Below are 16,500 nucleotides of genomic sequence, written 5' to 3'. Positions count from 1 at the left end.
CCTCTTCCTCACAGTGAGAACAGTTTCAAGGTTTCATTTTTAATGGCGTCTGCCTCCCCAAGTTCTGCTTTATGTGTCAAAGTCAGCACTCCGAGCGGATCAGGCCACCTCTGCAGGCGGTCAGCCGCGCAGACAGGAGGGAGCATTCAGCACCAGGGACAGACATGTCGACAGTTCCGGCTGAGCTGCCATCGCTCTGATCAAATGCGTTTTAGTCGTGGATGGTGCTGCAGCTCCTCAGTGTCCACAGGACAGCAGAACTGCCCGTCAGCATGCTGCAGAGAGACATGACAGCGCTGGAGGTTGTTTCTTGTTATGCTCATGGCTGCAGTGCGCTGTATGTGCAAGGCTGGACGCCGTATGATCAGAGGATAAGGAAATAGAGCAGAAAGGCCTCTTTTTAGAAGTCAATAAGTAACAAATGCATCTGCTAGCTCGTCTGTCAGCAGCTCGTTTTCTAAAGCCGGAATCAGACCACATGATGTCAGAAAATTGTTCAATATGAGAGACAGATCAGACGGATGCGGAACATAAAAGAAGGAGTTTACATCCACTATTAAAAACATGACGTGTTGATTCTAGAATTTTTCTAGCGTTAATGTCGTAAAATGTAACTGTTACTTACTTTTAGCAAAAGAATAAATTCATTCAATTACAACAACGTTGGGATGTTGCATAAATAAAATGTGAATTGAATAGATTTTGTTGTGGTTAGTTAAAACTTTCTTGGTTGTGTCAGGGTAACCTGGACTCTGTGTTTCTAAAACCCGGGAGCCCCCTCCTCTTTTTTTCTTCTTCTGTTACTGGTGAAAAACAAGCCACAGCACTGAAAAAACAGACAGTTTGTTCTGCATTACAAAGCTCTGACAGCCCCCCGCACCTCCCCTCCCCTTGTCCCACTGATGTAAGCACTCTTTTAAAGCTGGAGTTGTTAAGGAGCTCAAGTGTGTTCTGTTTGCCTTTGGTCTCTGTTATGATGTGAAATCCGGTGAAGATGAAACTGAAGCGATTTCATCAGGACACCTGAATTCAGCTTCAGATGTGCTTTGTGACGCTGCGCACACCTGAGCTGCAGTATCAACACGTTGTCGTCTGGCTGCCGTTGTTTTTATGACACTTAAAGATCAGAGTTATGGAGTCAAAAGGTTGCCACTGGAGTAATTGTCGGCCTTTTCAGTGTTGAATTCTAATGATGAACGGATGTTAAACAGCACTCATAATGTGCGCACGCTGCCACCTGTTCCTTTGCACAGCAGACGGCGGGGTCAGAGCTCAACAGCTGGCCAATCAGAGCTCCTGTTGCTGCTGTGTGTGTACACTGCTTACACAGCTTTAAACGACAGAGACGTGTCTCCAATAAGCATGATGCAGAAGCCTTATCAGGAGATATAATTCCATATTTGCAAATATAGTGATCTTTTTATTAGGTTTTTAAAATCCATCATTACTTATTTGTTGCTTTTAAATGTATAGAAATGTTATCAATTTATGAATTTCACAGTGAAAAAGTCTGGAATTATTCTACACTGCAAACGCCTTTGAGAAAACATGCACTCTGTCTACATCGTTAAGAGACGGATCATGAAACGACAGATTCTTTACCGTCACAAACACTCACTCAATGCAGCGTAGTGAGTGTGAGCGCTGACAGAGCTGACCTGAGATCAGTGTTTACATTATCAGCCCATCACGTGCTTTATTCCCTCCAAATCCTCCTCCTCCTCTGCTAGAATCGTACCGCCTGACTTTAGAAGGAGCACCGTGTGACATTTTCTCTGCGGTTGCCCCCATAGCTGCCCTTTTCCTGCCCATGCTTCATCAACCTCGTGCAAGTGCTCATATGGGAGTTGACGCAGTTTCCCTGTTTAAATATTCCAAAGTAAAGTGCATGAGACAAATCATCTTCTGAACTCTCCAGGTGTAATACCTTCAAAAAGGTCACGAAGACGGCCAGGGGAGGGGGAGAGAGTCGGTCTCCTTTTCTGCAAATTCAGCCTCAGAACGTCTTCTAATCACCAAACAAGCTCCAGCAGCTGTTCAGAGTCACTCTGATGAGTGAAATCTGGAAAATTCACTGAACATGCGACAACAGCTCAACTTTAAACTGGCTGTGCTCAGCAGATTCCTCTTTAATTGGCCTGTTAGATTATGAGAGGATACTTAGCTTGCATGTGCGCAAAGCTGACACTTTTGCCTGAGGGTGGTGCATCAGGAAAGGTCGTGGAGTGTCCAAAATGGGAGGTGTTGAGCCTCTGGGGACCATGAATATCCACAGTAACTCTCATGGACATTCTGATACCTGACTGGCACAAAAGGAGAGGTCAGGGGTCGCCAAATCCCCCATTCGACAGTAGGTATCCACACCAATCTTCATGCCAATCTAGTAAAGTGGCTGCTGAACAGCTGATCTCCATCACCAGCTGTTAAGACAGTGTGATTTCAGTTAGAGTTACAGCATCACAAGCTGGGGCTACTTTAAAGATATTTATTCAGCTTCGATGGTCAAATGGATTGATGGACACATTAAAGGACGGCCCAAGAATAGTTTATTAGCACACTTGTATTCATACGCATGCACAAGAGTTCCGCCGTCAGTCATGAGGCCTGATGGGAGAAGCTGTCTGCAGGCTGGAAATGCCACCGTCTCCTCTATTGACAGACAGCAAAAACAGAGAGAGAGCCAGATCGACAGACAGAGGGACGTGGGAGGGAGCAGGGGTGGGTTTGTTTGTTGATGCTAGTTCGTGTTGTTAATGTTTACTGCAGATTTTAGCTAATGAAAACCAGACAGAATGCCGTCATTGTTCGTCTACTATCCAGTCAAAGGTTGTTTATATGTAGATTACACTGTGAAAAAAAAAGGATCTTGAAATGTTCTGCACATATGGTCATTTTTAAAAATTAGCTCTTTTTGCGAGGTCCGCTGGGAATAAGCACACTGTATGGATTTGTCTAGCAATCTTTTTACTCAGAAAAGTATTTAGCCATATGTTTATTTTGCACAGCAGCCATTAATTATCATACAGTGGGAAATGTGGGAAAATATAGCCGACGTTACTCTGTAGGGTTTTCTTACACAATGGGCACCATCATCAGAAAGGCACAGAGGCTGTAAAGTGTCCCATTATTGTAGAAAACTTTCCAATTTATCAATATTCCTCCAATGGAGAGGTTTCAATATCCAGAAACGTGAAGGCAGAAACATGAGAGGTCCAGAAACTATGAAATCAGTTACCTTTGCCCATGAAGTGCAGCCACGTATGACCTGACTGATGTTAAAATGCTCTTCCTGGTAAAACTAATAATTAAAGAATTACCTGCTGATTCATGACCTCCCATCAGGCCAGTGGACTGACACACGCTGACGCCCCGACAGCTTCACTGAGAGGTTAAAAAAACGTCAACCAGAGCAGGTTAACAAAGTTTATTTCTTTTTTCGCCTACAATTTAGAGTAATTGCCGTAACAACTGCCGGTACACACCTGGACAATTACCCGCTGCGAATGCCGAAATGACTGCAATGGCTGACTGGCGGCAGCACCCACGGGTGAAATTGCTGGAGGGCCAGACGTGTCTCACACTATGATCAGCTGACAAATTGTCTGACTCATCAAGCTAAAAAGCTTTCCCTCGAAAAAGGTTGATCGTGTGAGTAAACGAACTGCTCAAAAGGAGGACGAAAATGCTTTTATTGTGAAAGAAAATCTGCCTTTTCTAGATCTGTAAGTAGAAAATGTATTGATTTTCCATTTGAACATCGCGACCTCCCCTGCGTGCGACACACACGCTCACACGCACACACACACCAATCAAATGTTCTGCTCCATTGCCAGTTGCCAAGGTCACCAAACCTGCACACCTCCAGCTGCCAAAAAGCAAAGAAAAACACTTTATTTTTTCTTGCTCTTTGTGCTGCAGTCAGGCATTGATCTCTCTGTCTGGCTGACTCTCTTCTCTCTCTGCTCCAGTCCATTTTTCCCCTTTCGTACCTGCGAAGAGGTAGACGGAAATAAAGCGGCCTATTCTCAGAAATCTCCAAAGGAAGTGCTCTCTTTCTCTCTCAGACCGTGGAGCTGTGACTTCAAAGCCACTCTCTAAAAATGGGTGGGATAAAAAACGCACCATACGGCTCCTGCCCGGCATAGTGGGGTTGTTTTGTGAATGATCCAACACGCTGAGTTACCTGTTAGGCCTAAAAAGCCGCTTCTTTTGACTCAGCTCTGGCTTATTCTTCCTCCCTTACATTCACACCCGTGGTCTTCGATTTTCAGCCGATATAAACGTGAACTGTGCCCAGATGTTTCACCAGAAATCAGGCTTTCACCGGAGCAGAAGGTGGTAACTTATGTCTGACTTTGAACATTTGAAGCCTAAAACTCCAAAACAGACATGCAAATAAAAGTGGATTGCTCACACAGACATATGCACAAGTTCCAGCTGTTACAAAGGTGGAAATTAAACACGCTGTGACTGAGATACACTGCAGACTGAGCAAACCCCAACCCTCTGATTCCAGTTGTTTAAGCCTCTTACTAGTGATTTAAGAGCTGATGAGGCAGCTTAATAATAGAAGACTGGAATACCCCAAATTATAATGAGATATTGGTGTGTGTTTGCCAGTGGGGGAAGTCATATTCATATGAAATGCAATATTTATGAATTCTGATATTGAAGGCTTCCTTCTGACTTCAATATTAAAGCTGCTGAGGTGCCCTTCAAAACCTTGTAATAATCAACTCCTCCTTTCCTCTGTTCTCCTCATCCGTCTGTCTAATAATATCACTAATACAAATATATCCAGACACAAAGCCGATGCGCACTCACAGATTAGCGCTTTGAAGGAACGTTTCCTCAGTTTTCCTGCTGTTGACATGCGTGTGATTAAAAGTTGAGGTCCACGCTTGACCACAATTTAACGTCCGAGGCGCCAGAGAAGTGTGTGGATGTGCAGTCTTGCTGGTTTTTAAATAAAATGTTTTGAGGGAGACTGACTATGTGCCATCAGCACATGACTACACTGTGCCACTTTTAGAACAAAGTGAACGGGCTGGTGGTCAAGCTAAACACGACACCGCTCCACAGAGACGAGGCGTGACGCAGCAGTTTGAAGTGGACGTGATTACTGTGAAAACCGGCCCATGACTCATGGTGTGTATGTGTATGTGTGTGTGTGTGGCATCGACAGCATGGCCGGGGTACGTGCTGAAACCTAAATCTTGAGGATTGGATGAGTAAATACTCAAAACTGTTTGTGTGGTGACATGCAGCAGCTCGGTGCTATAATATACTCTCGATGTGCGAAACAGTGGAGACTCGACGTAAAGAAAATGCCACATTTTTAATCGCATTCGCTGCTTAAAGTCAAATATTGTTTAGTGATGGACGAAATGTGGATGCATGATACATCTTTCCGATTTAATTCAGGAAGTTTAGATTTAATTTAAATTGAATTTAAAGCACGCTTCTTGCTGTTGGCATGGAATAATAAGGCGAGATTCTCCTCGACTATCTCTTTCTGTTCTACCCATCTCTCCCTGTATTTCTCAGTCCACTGCTCCTCATTTGCATGACAGTTGAGAACAATATTGCCAAAGCAGCGAGACAAAGGCTCTCCCTGTCTTTAATTTTGTTCTCTTTTCTCTCTTCCAGTGCCCCTCAGATAATACACAGTCATCAAAGTGTGTCAGAAAAACTCTCGCCAAAGCCCCGTCCAGAATAAAACCAGCGACAGGCCTGATAGCATTCACCGAACAACGTCACGTGAAAGCATCGTGCTTTCAATTAAAAGCTGCATTCATCGATTGTTCCTGTAACACTGGATGACATCACTACATGTAACGCAAAGGGGTCACTGAGAAATATCACCTAACTGTGCGGCTCTGCAAAGCATTTGAGCCTGAGAGTGAAGTCCGAATTAGAGATCACCAGCAGCATTGCTAAAGTTGAAGGAGCTAGCTGACTCTTTCGAGGCTAAATGTGTTCACCAGCAGCTGTTTGGAGCTGAGCAACAGATTCATTGCAAACTTTTAACTGGAAACGGCAGAGATGAGAGCGGCGAGGGTGAAGCTGCAGGCTGTAAACCCAAAAACATCAGCTGAAAGACAGAGCTGTGGCTGATCATTATCTGCGGGTTTCCTACTATAAGTGACAGATTTTGCGTTACACACAGTCATGTGATCCATTGTTGGTATGAAAACATTAATTAGCGCAGCTTAAAGCTCGACACACTTGAAGGATTTAAAGCACAAAAGATGGCTGCCAAACACCAACAAACAGCAGCCAGTGCAGAACTAATAGATATTGTCAGTTTTGTAATTTTCCTCTCTTCAATAGAGGAGATAGATTTGTTTCCTCTCAATTTGACATCAGTGCGCATGCACACACACACACACACACACTTACGCACGCACCTTCTCCTTTCAGCTATGATGCTTTCTTGGTTGCCATGGCAGCCAACAAGTATCTCTGGTGCCAGGCAGAAATGGGCTCTGATTGGTTAATCAGTATTCAGACCGCATCTTTGCTTGGCTGGGTGCTGCTCTGCCCTACTCTGCGTGTGTGTGTGTGTGTGTGTGTGTGTGTGTGTGTGTGTGCGCGTCCATCAAATGTCACTTATCACCTGAGAGATAAATCATTCCTCTCCCTCCTCCTGCCTTCGTGTTTCTCTTTCCTCATCAGCCCTTTCTTCCCTTTCCTGTTGTTATGAAGATGAAGAGGAGGAGGAGGAGGAGGAGTGATGAATGGAGGTCAGGTAATAATGGGAGGAGCAGAGGAAGAGCGGACGGCGACGGGAAGAGGAGAAGAGAAAGGGAAAGAGAGTCAGAGGGGAGGAGGAGCAGAGGAAGGAGTGACAGCGACAGTGTGACACGTCACCCTGATGACTCCGACCTCTGACCTTCATCCATACTGTTTAGTCAGAGGACATCTAAGCTGTCAATCAAATCCTGATTTTGATAAAATCTCATACAAATAGGCATCAATACGTTATATTACTCGCTTGTGTGATCATCATCTCTTACATAAACCCAATAACAATAGTGAGACATAGCAGCAGTAATTACAAAAGAGTGGGGGGTTGATCTTAACCTTTCAGGGTGATTGACAGCAGTCTTGTTGCCATGGGAATATAATGAAACTGCAGACGGCCTTACATAATGCTATTGTTGTCTAAAAACCTCATGTTGTTGCTGATTTTCATCTTTCAGCTTCGATTAAAGGATCGCGCGCTCCTCTGAGGGCCGAGGAAAATCTGTTAGTTCACGAGGCCGTTTAGGAAGTGCGTTGGATTAACTGTAAAAAATATCGGGGTCACGCTCGACGCTGCACGGCTTTGATTTTATTTTTTTTAGATTCGCAGTTGTTGGCAGTTTGGAGATACAAGGTTTTCGCATGACAGCCACAGTGAGGGACACTGCAGCTTGAAGTGGCCATGATTACTATGAAAACCATCTATGACGCATGCCTTTGTGTGCATGTGCATACAAGGGTGCAACTGTGCGTGTGTGTGTGTGTGTGTGTGTGTGTGTGTGTGTGCGTGTGTGTGTGTGTGTACATGTACTGGAGCGCCTGTTGTCTTTGATGATAATGAGGCAGACAGAACCAGGCTCTCAAGTGAGCTCTCAATGCCACCTCAAACACACTGCTCCGGCATGGGCATATTATCTGTGTGTGTGTGTGTGTGTGAGTGTGTGTGTGTGTGTGTGTGTGCATTTGTGGCAGATAAGAGACCAAAAATCCCAACTCGATGCTGTTTTAATGAAATTAATCAAAAAGACAGGAAATCGAAACATTTTGTGCTGTGTGATAACAAAATGTCATTTTGCTTTGCGGCTATAATTGGCTGCTTTTTAATAAAAGATTACTGTTCAGCCATTTTGCTCTGTGCATAATGGAGTTTGAGTTTAGCTGGTGATCTCACTGGTTGAGTCAAGCCACGTTTAATGGAGCCAAACAGGGCTGCAGCCAGGATGTGAAAAAATAACAAGGTCACGAGTCCAAATTTGACCATCAGAGCGCCAGAGGCTTCTTCTTCAGTTAATTCTTACCAGTCAAGAGCAGCAGGAAACCACTTCATTCTGCTATTGCAGTATGGAGCCCCAGAAGTGCCAAAAAAAAATTACATTTATTGTGTGAGACCAATTAATGATCCAAACTCAAAATCCTCTTTCCAGGCCTTTGTGGAGCTTTTGATCATATCGCATGGTCTTCATCAGCAGATGGCGTTTGCTGATGGGCTCACCTGAGTGAACTCCATGTGCTCATCAAGACTGTGTGATATGTTTGTTTTTGTCAAACTCCTGTTTCCAGGGTCAAAAATGAACCCTAGTTCTCCCAGAAAGTGCACACAAATTATCATCTTGCATCATGGTATTTACTGTAAATGTATAAGTTTTGTAAAGAAGCACATGTGGAGGTGCAGCATCCACACAGCCACCTCAGAGTTAGCAGACAAAAGACTCAACTGACAGAAGGATGAGACCTTGTCACTGACTTCATGATCAATCACACCGTCTGGACGTGATGTATGGGTATATGATGGATGCTTACACAGAAAGAGAAAGCAAGTCACAATCGCTCCACCATAAGACCGATGCTGCGTACAAATTGTATCGGATACATGCGCATGGAAGGACTACAAATGAGCAGCTGTGGCGATTCTCAACATCACTTTGCTCATATTAAAGTAGTCTAATTGAATTTGCCTGCAGAATGATGAATCACACAAGTGCGCTATAATGGCGTGAAAGTAAAAAAGGGAGGCTTCTGATCTCACCACCAGCGAAACTACAAAACGTCACGGTGACAACAGAACAAGTCGTGAAGCAGGATGACGGGAGAGAGACACATTACGGTGCGGTAAGTGAGGCCTGATGCAGAAAACACAGAAAAAAGAGAGCGCAGGTAGCATTAGAGCGATCGGCCTGAATGAGATATGCAGCATTGCAGATAGAATTAAAATTACAGATTTTCAGAACCCCCTTACTTGCTAATTAAACACCATGTTGCTCTTCAAAGTACACCTAATTTACATTACATTTACATATGCAAATTTTAATTACATCCACCTAATTACAGTATTTGCTGGTTCATCTGTCATTTAAAGGAGGCCAAGCGATGCAACGTGTGTGTGTGTGTGTGTGTGTGTGTGTGTGTGTGTGTGTGTGTGTGTGTGTGTGTGTGTGTGTGTGTGTGTGTGACGTTCCTTCCTGCCTGTCAGACTGTCTGAATGTGTCCCCTCAGCTCTCTCCACACATATGTGTCTGATAATGTTTAATAGTGCTCACATCATACTGATATTTCTCTGTGTGTCTGTCTTCAAGGCTGGATTACCAACCCAGCAGAGCGAGTTTCAGGTGGTCGCAGGTGCTTTATTGTGTGTCATTTTATTAAATATGAATTTGCACTAAAGGTATTTCAACATGAGGTTAAAATGAGACATTCACACAAAATCCAGCAGGTAGTCCAGTCCTTTTTTTTTTTTTTTCTTTCACATGAAACTTAAATCATTTTGACAAGTGGAATCTGTGTTTTTGTGAATTATCACAGTCTACACCGGTTCCACCCCTCTGAGGATGCATGAATCCAGTGAAATAAAAGACTGCTGACGAGTTTAAAAAGTGCAACGTTTCATCTCGGACTCGGTGCGCCGTTAATCAAATCAGCACAAACGCAGGACACCTGTCCCACCACACTGCTTGGTTTCTGGGAACAACACAAAGCTTCTCACTTAGTGGCACCGGCGGTTACTCTGAGAGCTCTTATTTTGTTCAGATACTGTACAAGCAGCTGAAGAGTCTGCTGTCCGCTTGCAAAGCAAAGTCAGTTACTTACAGCACATTTTCTGCTGCTGAATGGCTGATAATACAGCCTGCCCTTCGGTCAACACAAAGGATGAAGTGACTTTATTGAAGGGACCATCAGGCGTGTGTGTGATACCGGTAAGTGGGCATTGTACACCTACAGGGGACACTGCTGAACGCATGAATAAATTCAGGGAAGACATCTGTCAAGGAACAGTTACCATAAAAATAAGTGCAGTAAAACAGTAAATCAATCAGCCCAGTCATGTTTCCTTTCTATAAATCCTTTATTCAATATCATTATTTTCTGTGTGTATACAATGGATTAGACACAAACTGTACAGTGCAGACAAACTGTTTGCATAATATGTATGTAAAGGTAACTGTACATTTACTGACAGACAGAGTAATCTCCTTTAAGGTTAGCACCAGTGACTTTTTGCTTTTGGTTCATAGCTAGCATGGTTTGTACTCGCAAGATACAGCAGGTTGGGGTAAGTCTAGTTAATGTGGCCTCTGTCATCTTTACGTAGCTTATATGTTAATTTTAGCTGCACAGATTTTTTGTGCAATTAGTCTCACTTTAAAAGTCACCCAGACATTTCAGTCACACAGCTGCTCCTAAACTTTGCGACAGGAATAATCTTGAAAATACAGTCTTCTTAGTGAATGAAAAGGTGGGAAAAAAACAGCAGCAGGTCACAATTTATTCTGACCAAGAAAGGTCTTTACCACTGAAGTCAATGTAAATCACATAAGACCACAAATGCTGCTCCAGCTGTTCCTGGAGTGCAGCTCGAGTATCGCTGTCTGACCACTGGTGGCAGCACTGAGTGCACTCCGGCAACACAAGAACCAGCTTTCTTTTCGTTTTAATGGAAGAGACCTTTGTTGGTCTGAGTCATTTGCTTTTTTGTAACTTTACACCTCTGTAACACCATTTTTCCCACCTTAAAAGCCAGCATGAAGACTGCCTGTCGTCCTGCATGACCATTATACTGCATGAAGGTCCTTGATCGGGTGTAGTTACCACCAGCATTTCGACATTTATCACCCTCTAAAATAACTTTGTGAGTTCAATCCATCATTGTTAAAAGAAAGGATATCAAGCAATTACTTGTTCCTGTTTTTCTATTTTATAATCTTTGTTGTCCTGCTCTCAGCCACCAGCATTTTATATTGATGCTCTGCAGCAAGTGTTGCATGAACAATGTGCATTAGTGTAACAATGTTAGCGATATGAAGTAATTTTGATTCATTCTTCCTTTGCCCCATTAGTGCAATGATGGATTATGTTTGAGGATGTTTCTGATGCCATTGGGAACCAAAAGCATAAGACCTGAATGTATAAATTAAAGAAATATCTAAAAGTTACTGGAGCATCTGTGCCAGTGCAAACCGATGGCAGAAATGAGCCAGACGCAAAGTTTTACTGGTGCTACGCTGTAAATGTTTGTTTTGTTTTGATAACACATTTCCTACATTACCACATGCATTAGCCCCAGTCATCTTTCCTCTTTTAAAAACCATGCAACAAGTGGGAAACAGCTCAAACAGAGGGAGGGAGGGAGGGAGGAGGAGGAGGCGGAGGCGGAGGAGAAAAGAGGAGGTGGGAGTAAGTTCTCTGGCTGCATGATTACAAAACGAGCAGAGAGCGAAAGCTAGCATAGTTACAGTGAACAGAAGATTGGGGATCAAAGGATAATTGAAAAGTAAAATAGGATGAAGAGTGTGTCTGCCGTGTGTGTGTGTGTGTGTGTGTGTGTGTGTGTGTGTGTGTGTGTGTGTGTGTGTGTGTGGGATGAGAGCGTTCAGAGAAAGAAACAGCTGGGAGGAGAGCGCGTTTACTGTCTCGTTTCAGATTCAGATGTAATAAGGCAGTCTTTTGTAAGAGGAATAAAGTGGAACGGAAAAAAAGAAACGACAAAGAAAACCTGAGGGAGACGAGCTACATCATGAGTACAGTGCTAACCATTACACGTCTCTGTGCCTCTAATGTGCACCTGCACCGGCGTGGTCATGTCGCTAAAGCCTTTTTGTCCTATTACGTCTTGTGTCCATTTTGTGCCTTCTAATTTCTGAGCTACAGTTCATGCAGGTCAAAGTAAGATGGCTACATGTGTACCCGCCATGAGACCATGAGTGGTCCTTGTATGTGGAAATTAAAAGTGACCCAGGTTGTCGTGATTGCTCACTTCTAATTAAATCAGCTGCTCTCTTCCTGTGCAGAGCCCGCTGTTAGATATCTCATAATTGTAGCCTTGGTACCTGGCTAACCACCAGTGGAGAGAAATCTCTCAGGAGACGCTGACAGTAATTGCGCCTTCGTTGTTTGAACCAGGGACTGTGATTACCAGCCTGGAAACACTATTGTCGCAGTATTTTTGGTCAGTAGCCAAGAAACCAGGCCATTTTTCTCTGGCCTCAACCATTATTAATTCTTGAGCACGTGCCACAGATCTTCAGTCGCCGCTTTCACAGCGTGTGAACCCTGTTGCTAACCTGACGAGCAGGGCCTCTCTGAACAGAGGAAGATTTGATTCCTTTGGCTAAGTCGACCCTTTTCCTCTGCCAGCGATGTAGGACAAATTAGCTGCTTGATAATCATTCAGTGGATATCAGCGTCTGTCCTGGAGTCTTGTTAATGATTGTATCTCCTAATGGTTGCTCAGGCGAGTACAAAAACATTGTTTTCTGTACTGTAACTGAAGTAGCTTCTTGGAAAGGTTGTTCTTGGACACAGTCGAGACAACACAGGATACATTCAAAAGTAAAAAGCAAGTTTACAGACCTGATTGTCAGGGTTTATTTTTTTTTTTACCGCTTTGCTAGTAACCCCAAGTGTGACACCACAAGTAGTAAAATAAACGTTACAGCCACATTTCTTTGACGTGAGACAAGCACAACACCGGTCAAAAGACTTCTTCCTCATCACCATCATTCCACTTTGCTCTTCAAGAAACGTAAGACAGGACAGAAGTGAAGTCAAGCGACTTTGAGAACTTGGAAATCTCTGGTAAACCCGGGAAGGCTGAGCATTTAGCATAAATCTACAGCCGCCCTGGATCTCACATCTTGAGCTTGGCTGGGGATGAGAGGCACTCACATAGCAAGAATCCACAGTACAGCCCAGCAAAAATAACACTTTCTGACGATCCAGCAGCTGCAATGCATTGCAGATTTTCAGCATCAAGATTACAGTTTAGAGACACACAAACTTAAAATGCTAAACTCTTGGATCCCCCCCCCCACACACACACACAGACACACACATTTCAATTAAAATGGTTTTGATAAATTGCTTTTTTGTAATTGGTAGTCTGAGATGTTTTTCTTTCAAGCGTCGTTAAGGATGGGCACATTAGACGAGATAAGTTCACGGAATGTGGGCCGGTCAGCCGCACATATTTCAACACAAAGGCAAGTAACAGCTAATGAGATAAGAGACGGAGAGAAACATGTGGGAACAAATCTGAGGAATGGCAATTAGAAACACTGTGAGCTGTCTAGCGTTTTCACAGTCTGTTCAGTCGCAGAGCGCGTCCTCTGTACGACGCGGCAGAACCACATAAAACACATCAGAGAGGCTTCACCTGTCTGCAGCTGTCACCTGCTGCACAGACACACACCTGCTGCCGAGGCTGGGGATGCAGGTGATGTGGGCTGGTGTTAATGTTAAGTGTGAGGATTAATCACACGGCCGTGTTGGTTTTCTTGCTTTGTCTTGTTGCTTCTTTGTAGTTTTGGTTACACCAGTGGGGGGAAATGTGACACACTTTCAATCATCAGCTTAAAATACAAAGCGGTTATTTTGCCATCGCGCCTGCATCATTGTCACAGACACTGATCCAGAATGAAGTGTGCTGTCACAGTAGTATTATCACAGCAGTATCTCCTCAGTGACACGACGGACTAGTGGTGGAACTTCATGAGGAGGTAATTGGCGTCCAGCCTTGAACGACGCGTAAACAGAAAGCCTGGGCGTGGAACAGGATCCGAGTCCAGAACAGATTGGTGCCATGTTGACTGTCACAGTGAGAGGGTAAAGCATGGGAATCTATTTGGTTTAATTTCATTTCAAGGCATTTGATTTTCTGCCCTGCAGCTCTCCGTGTTTCACACAAACCCATTCTTCAGTAGTTTGAGTTGCTGACGGCTTTATGTAACTCTGTAATCAATGTGTGCGATTTGTTTTTGGTGCTTTTCATGATTTTTCTACAGAAAACACATTTTGGATTCTTTTATAGGAACCTAATTTATGGGCCACTGCGTCGGCTGACTTAAAGCCACTATATGTAAGTTTTTTTCTCAGACCTTCCAGATGTTGACGCACAGACCTGCATCCAGTGGTGTTTTGGTCTCCCCGTTAATCATCTCACAACCTCTCAGATTTATCTGGTGGCTCTTTGGAGTAGGGCTGGACAATATGCACAAAGAAATAAATGAATGAAATAAAATCATATTGCAATTATTTTGATGAAATATCAAAATGATGACGATGAGATTTTTGCTGGGGTCTGTAAATTGCATCTGGAGAATGTGATTTGCAGGCTGGGGGATCTCTGTAGCACCACCTTCTTCGTTTATAACAGTGTGTAGTGACACATTTTACCTTTATCAAAAAATTGCAGCTCCTGCCGTTGGGATATTGCACTTGGCCATATTGCGATCTCCTTGATATTTTGATTAAGTGTTCAGCCCTGCGTTGGAGGGGCCTGACCCCGGTGTTGGAAACCACTGGAGACCAGCAGCTACAGCAGTAAAAGGGTACCTGCACATTGATGCATCAGGGTTAACACTCTCATCATGTCACATATAAAGACGTATCCGATTTCCTGCAGAACGAGCACTTAATTAATTTGATCCTTTTTGCTCACAATATTTGTGTACTTTACTTGTAATGGAGTACTTATACTTTGGTAAAAGTTACAAGAAGTTTTTCCACCACTGCGTGTCCTCAGATCCAGGTTGGATCTGTGGGAGGTGGCGTGAATTGTTTTTTTTTTTTTTTTTTTTAAACTGGGAAGTAAAGTCAGAAATGCCCAAATTCTACACAAAGTGGCTTTAACATGTTTTACCCTGTTCACTAATACCCTCATTCCTACCTTTAATTTCAAGTACTTGGGAAGGCAACAGAAGGAAAAACCTGTAACGCCATCTGACCCTTCTTGAGGTTTGACCCTCATCCTACAATATCTGCTACTCCATGTAAACACTGACTGCTACCATGCTGCTCGGACGCCAGCATGCCTCCAGTATACTCCACGTTGCTACAAACAGGGAACTTGTGGAAATCGTTGTGGTTTCGGCTAACGCGCACTAATTTGAACAACCTGTTGCCAAAGCTCCTCGTGCGACACGTCAGTCGACCTCCTCCTCTCCTGAGCTACACTTGTGTCAGCGGCGTGGGAATCGTTCGTAAAACGGACAGAAAAAAAGCTTGTTAGACAGAGAGACTAAAACCTGTTTTGTGTCTGTACAACAATGTAGCCAGATAAACTCTAGTGCTCTGTGTGTGCAGAATAATAATCCTCCTAACAAACGGATAATAAAGGAACACTGAGAAGACAAACATGCTTCAAGCTAAGTGGTGTCAAATAAGAACTCTGTTTATAATAGCTATATAGTATGTGATCAAAATTAGGGACAGGTCATAACATGGGTTTGCCTTGTATGTGATGCCACATTCAGGGCCATTTTCAAGTCATCGTAAGCTCAGTACAGAATGTCCTCGGCCAAATCTTAATTGATCGATGACGAAGCACCCACTGAATCACCAGTGTCTGCTGCTTTAAGTGTTCTCTTTGCCCACTGTTTGCTGATGTTTTTAATCTGTTCTTTATTTACTCAAAGATCGAATCCAAGTGGTCGATTCTGGGTGTGCATGTGTGTGCGCGTGTCTGTAGCCACCAGCAAGCAAGCGTACCTGGCAACAGAAAACGGGACTATCAGGAGAGGAAAAAGGGGCCTCATTCTTACAGATTGTCACAGAAAAATACCGGTGAAGACGACATTTTTTTTTCCATTTTTTCTTTGTTTTGTTTATATTTGTAAGAAGTCATTTTGTCTCCCACATGAGGGCATGCCACTGTCCCAGGTCCAAAATATCTGGCTGGCACTGGCCTGACTTTACTGTCTTCATCCTCCTCTTCACCCTCTGGCCTTGCCCCACAACACCGAATCCATCCAACAGGGAGAGAGGTGAGGCGGGACGTGCAGCCCCACTGCTGACCAGTCAGAACTCGAGCGGTTGTTTGTTTTGTTAACTTTTGTCGCAGTTTTAGATTTTTGAGAGCGCAGCAGTGAGGTGAGTCTCTGGCTTCTCCTGGCCTCTGGTCGGCCAGGGGAGGGTAAAAAGGGGGGCGGGGTTATGTCTCCTCCTTGTCGGGTTTGTTGACTGGTTTGCCGCCATTCATGACCACCGGTTCGCTGGTTGTGCTTTTGGAAGGCGGGCCCCCGGCGAGTTTAGGCACCGCCTCCCCTACATCGTGCAAAGAAGGCTCTCGGTACATCGCAACTGGAGGAGTGGAGGAAGAAAAGAGGATGGAAGAGAGGGAGGAAGAGGAATGAAGGAGATACAGCGGTATTGGGAAGAGAGGAGAAGAAGAAAGGGATGTGGAATTGATGAAAGAAAGGGAAGAGAGAAAGAAAGTACAAAGGAGGAGAAAGGAGGGGACGGGAGTAAATATGGACGAAAAGC

At 44.0% G+C, this 16,500-nt stretch overlaps 1 protein-coding gene across 2 annotated transcripts in view; it reads right to left on the bottom strand.

Annotated features, from left to right (window-relative positions):
• Positions 1-10,074: 10,074 nt before the first annotated feature.
• LOC143315793 (fibroblast growth factor 14-like) overlaps positions 10,075-16,500 on the bottom strand; it is a 51,622-nt gene continuing 45,196 nt past the window's right edge. For both annotated transcript variants that reach the window (XM_076723219.1, XM_076723220.1), the window contains exon 5: positions 10,075-16,317. In XM_076723219.1, coding sequence (XP_076579334.1) covers positions 16,169-16,317 — 149 coding nt within the window. In that variant the 3' untranslated portion in view covers positions 10,075-16,168. The remainder of the gene's footprint in view (positions 16,318-16,500) is intronic.

Source organism: Chaetodon auriga, chromosome 23, assembly GCF_051107435.1.
Source record: "Chaetodon auriga isolate fChaAug3 chromosome 23, fChaAug3.hap1, whole genome shotgun sequence".
Taxonomy (NCBI): Eukaryota; Metazoa; Chordata; class Actinopteri; order Chaetodontiformes; family Chaetodontidae; genus Chaetodon; species Chaetodon auriga.
The sequence above is the reverse complement of the archived record's forward strand: the minus strand, read 5'-3'. Positions and strand labels throughout refer to the sequence as shown.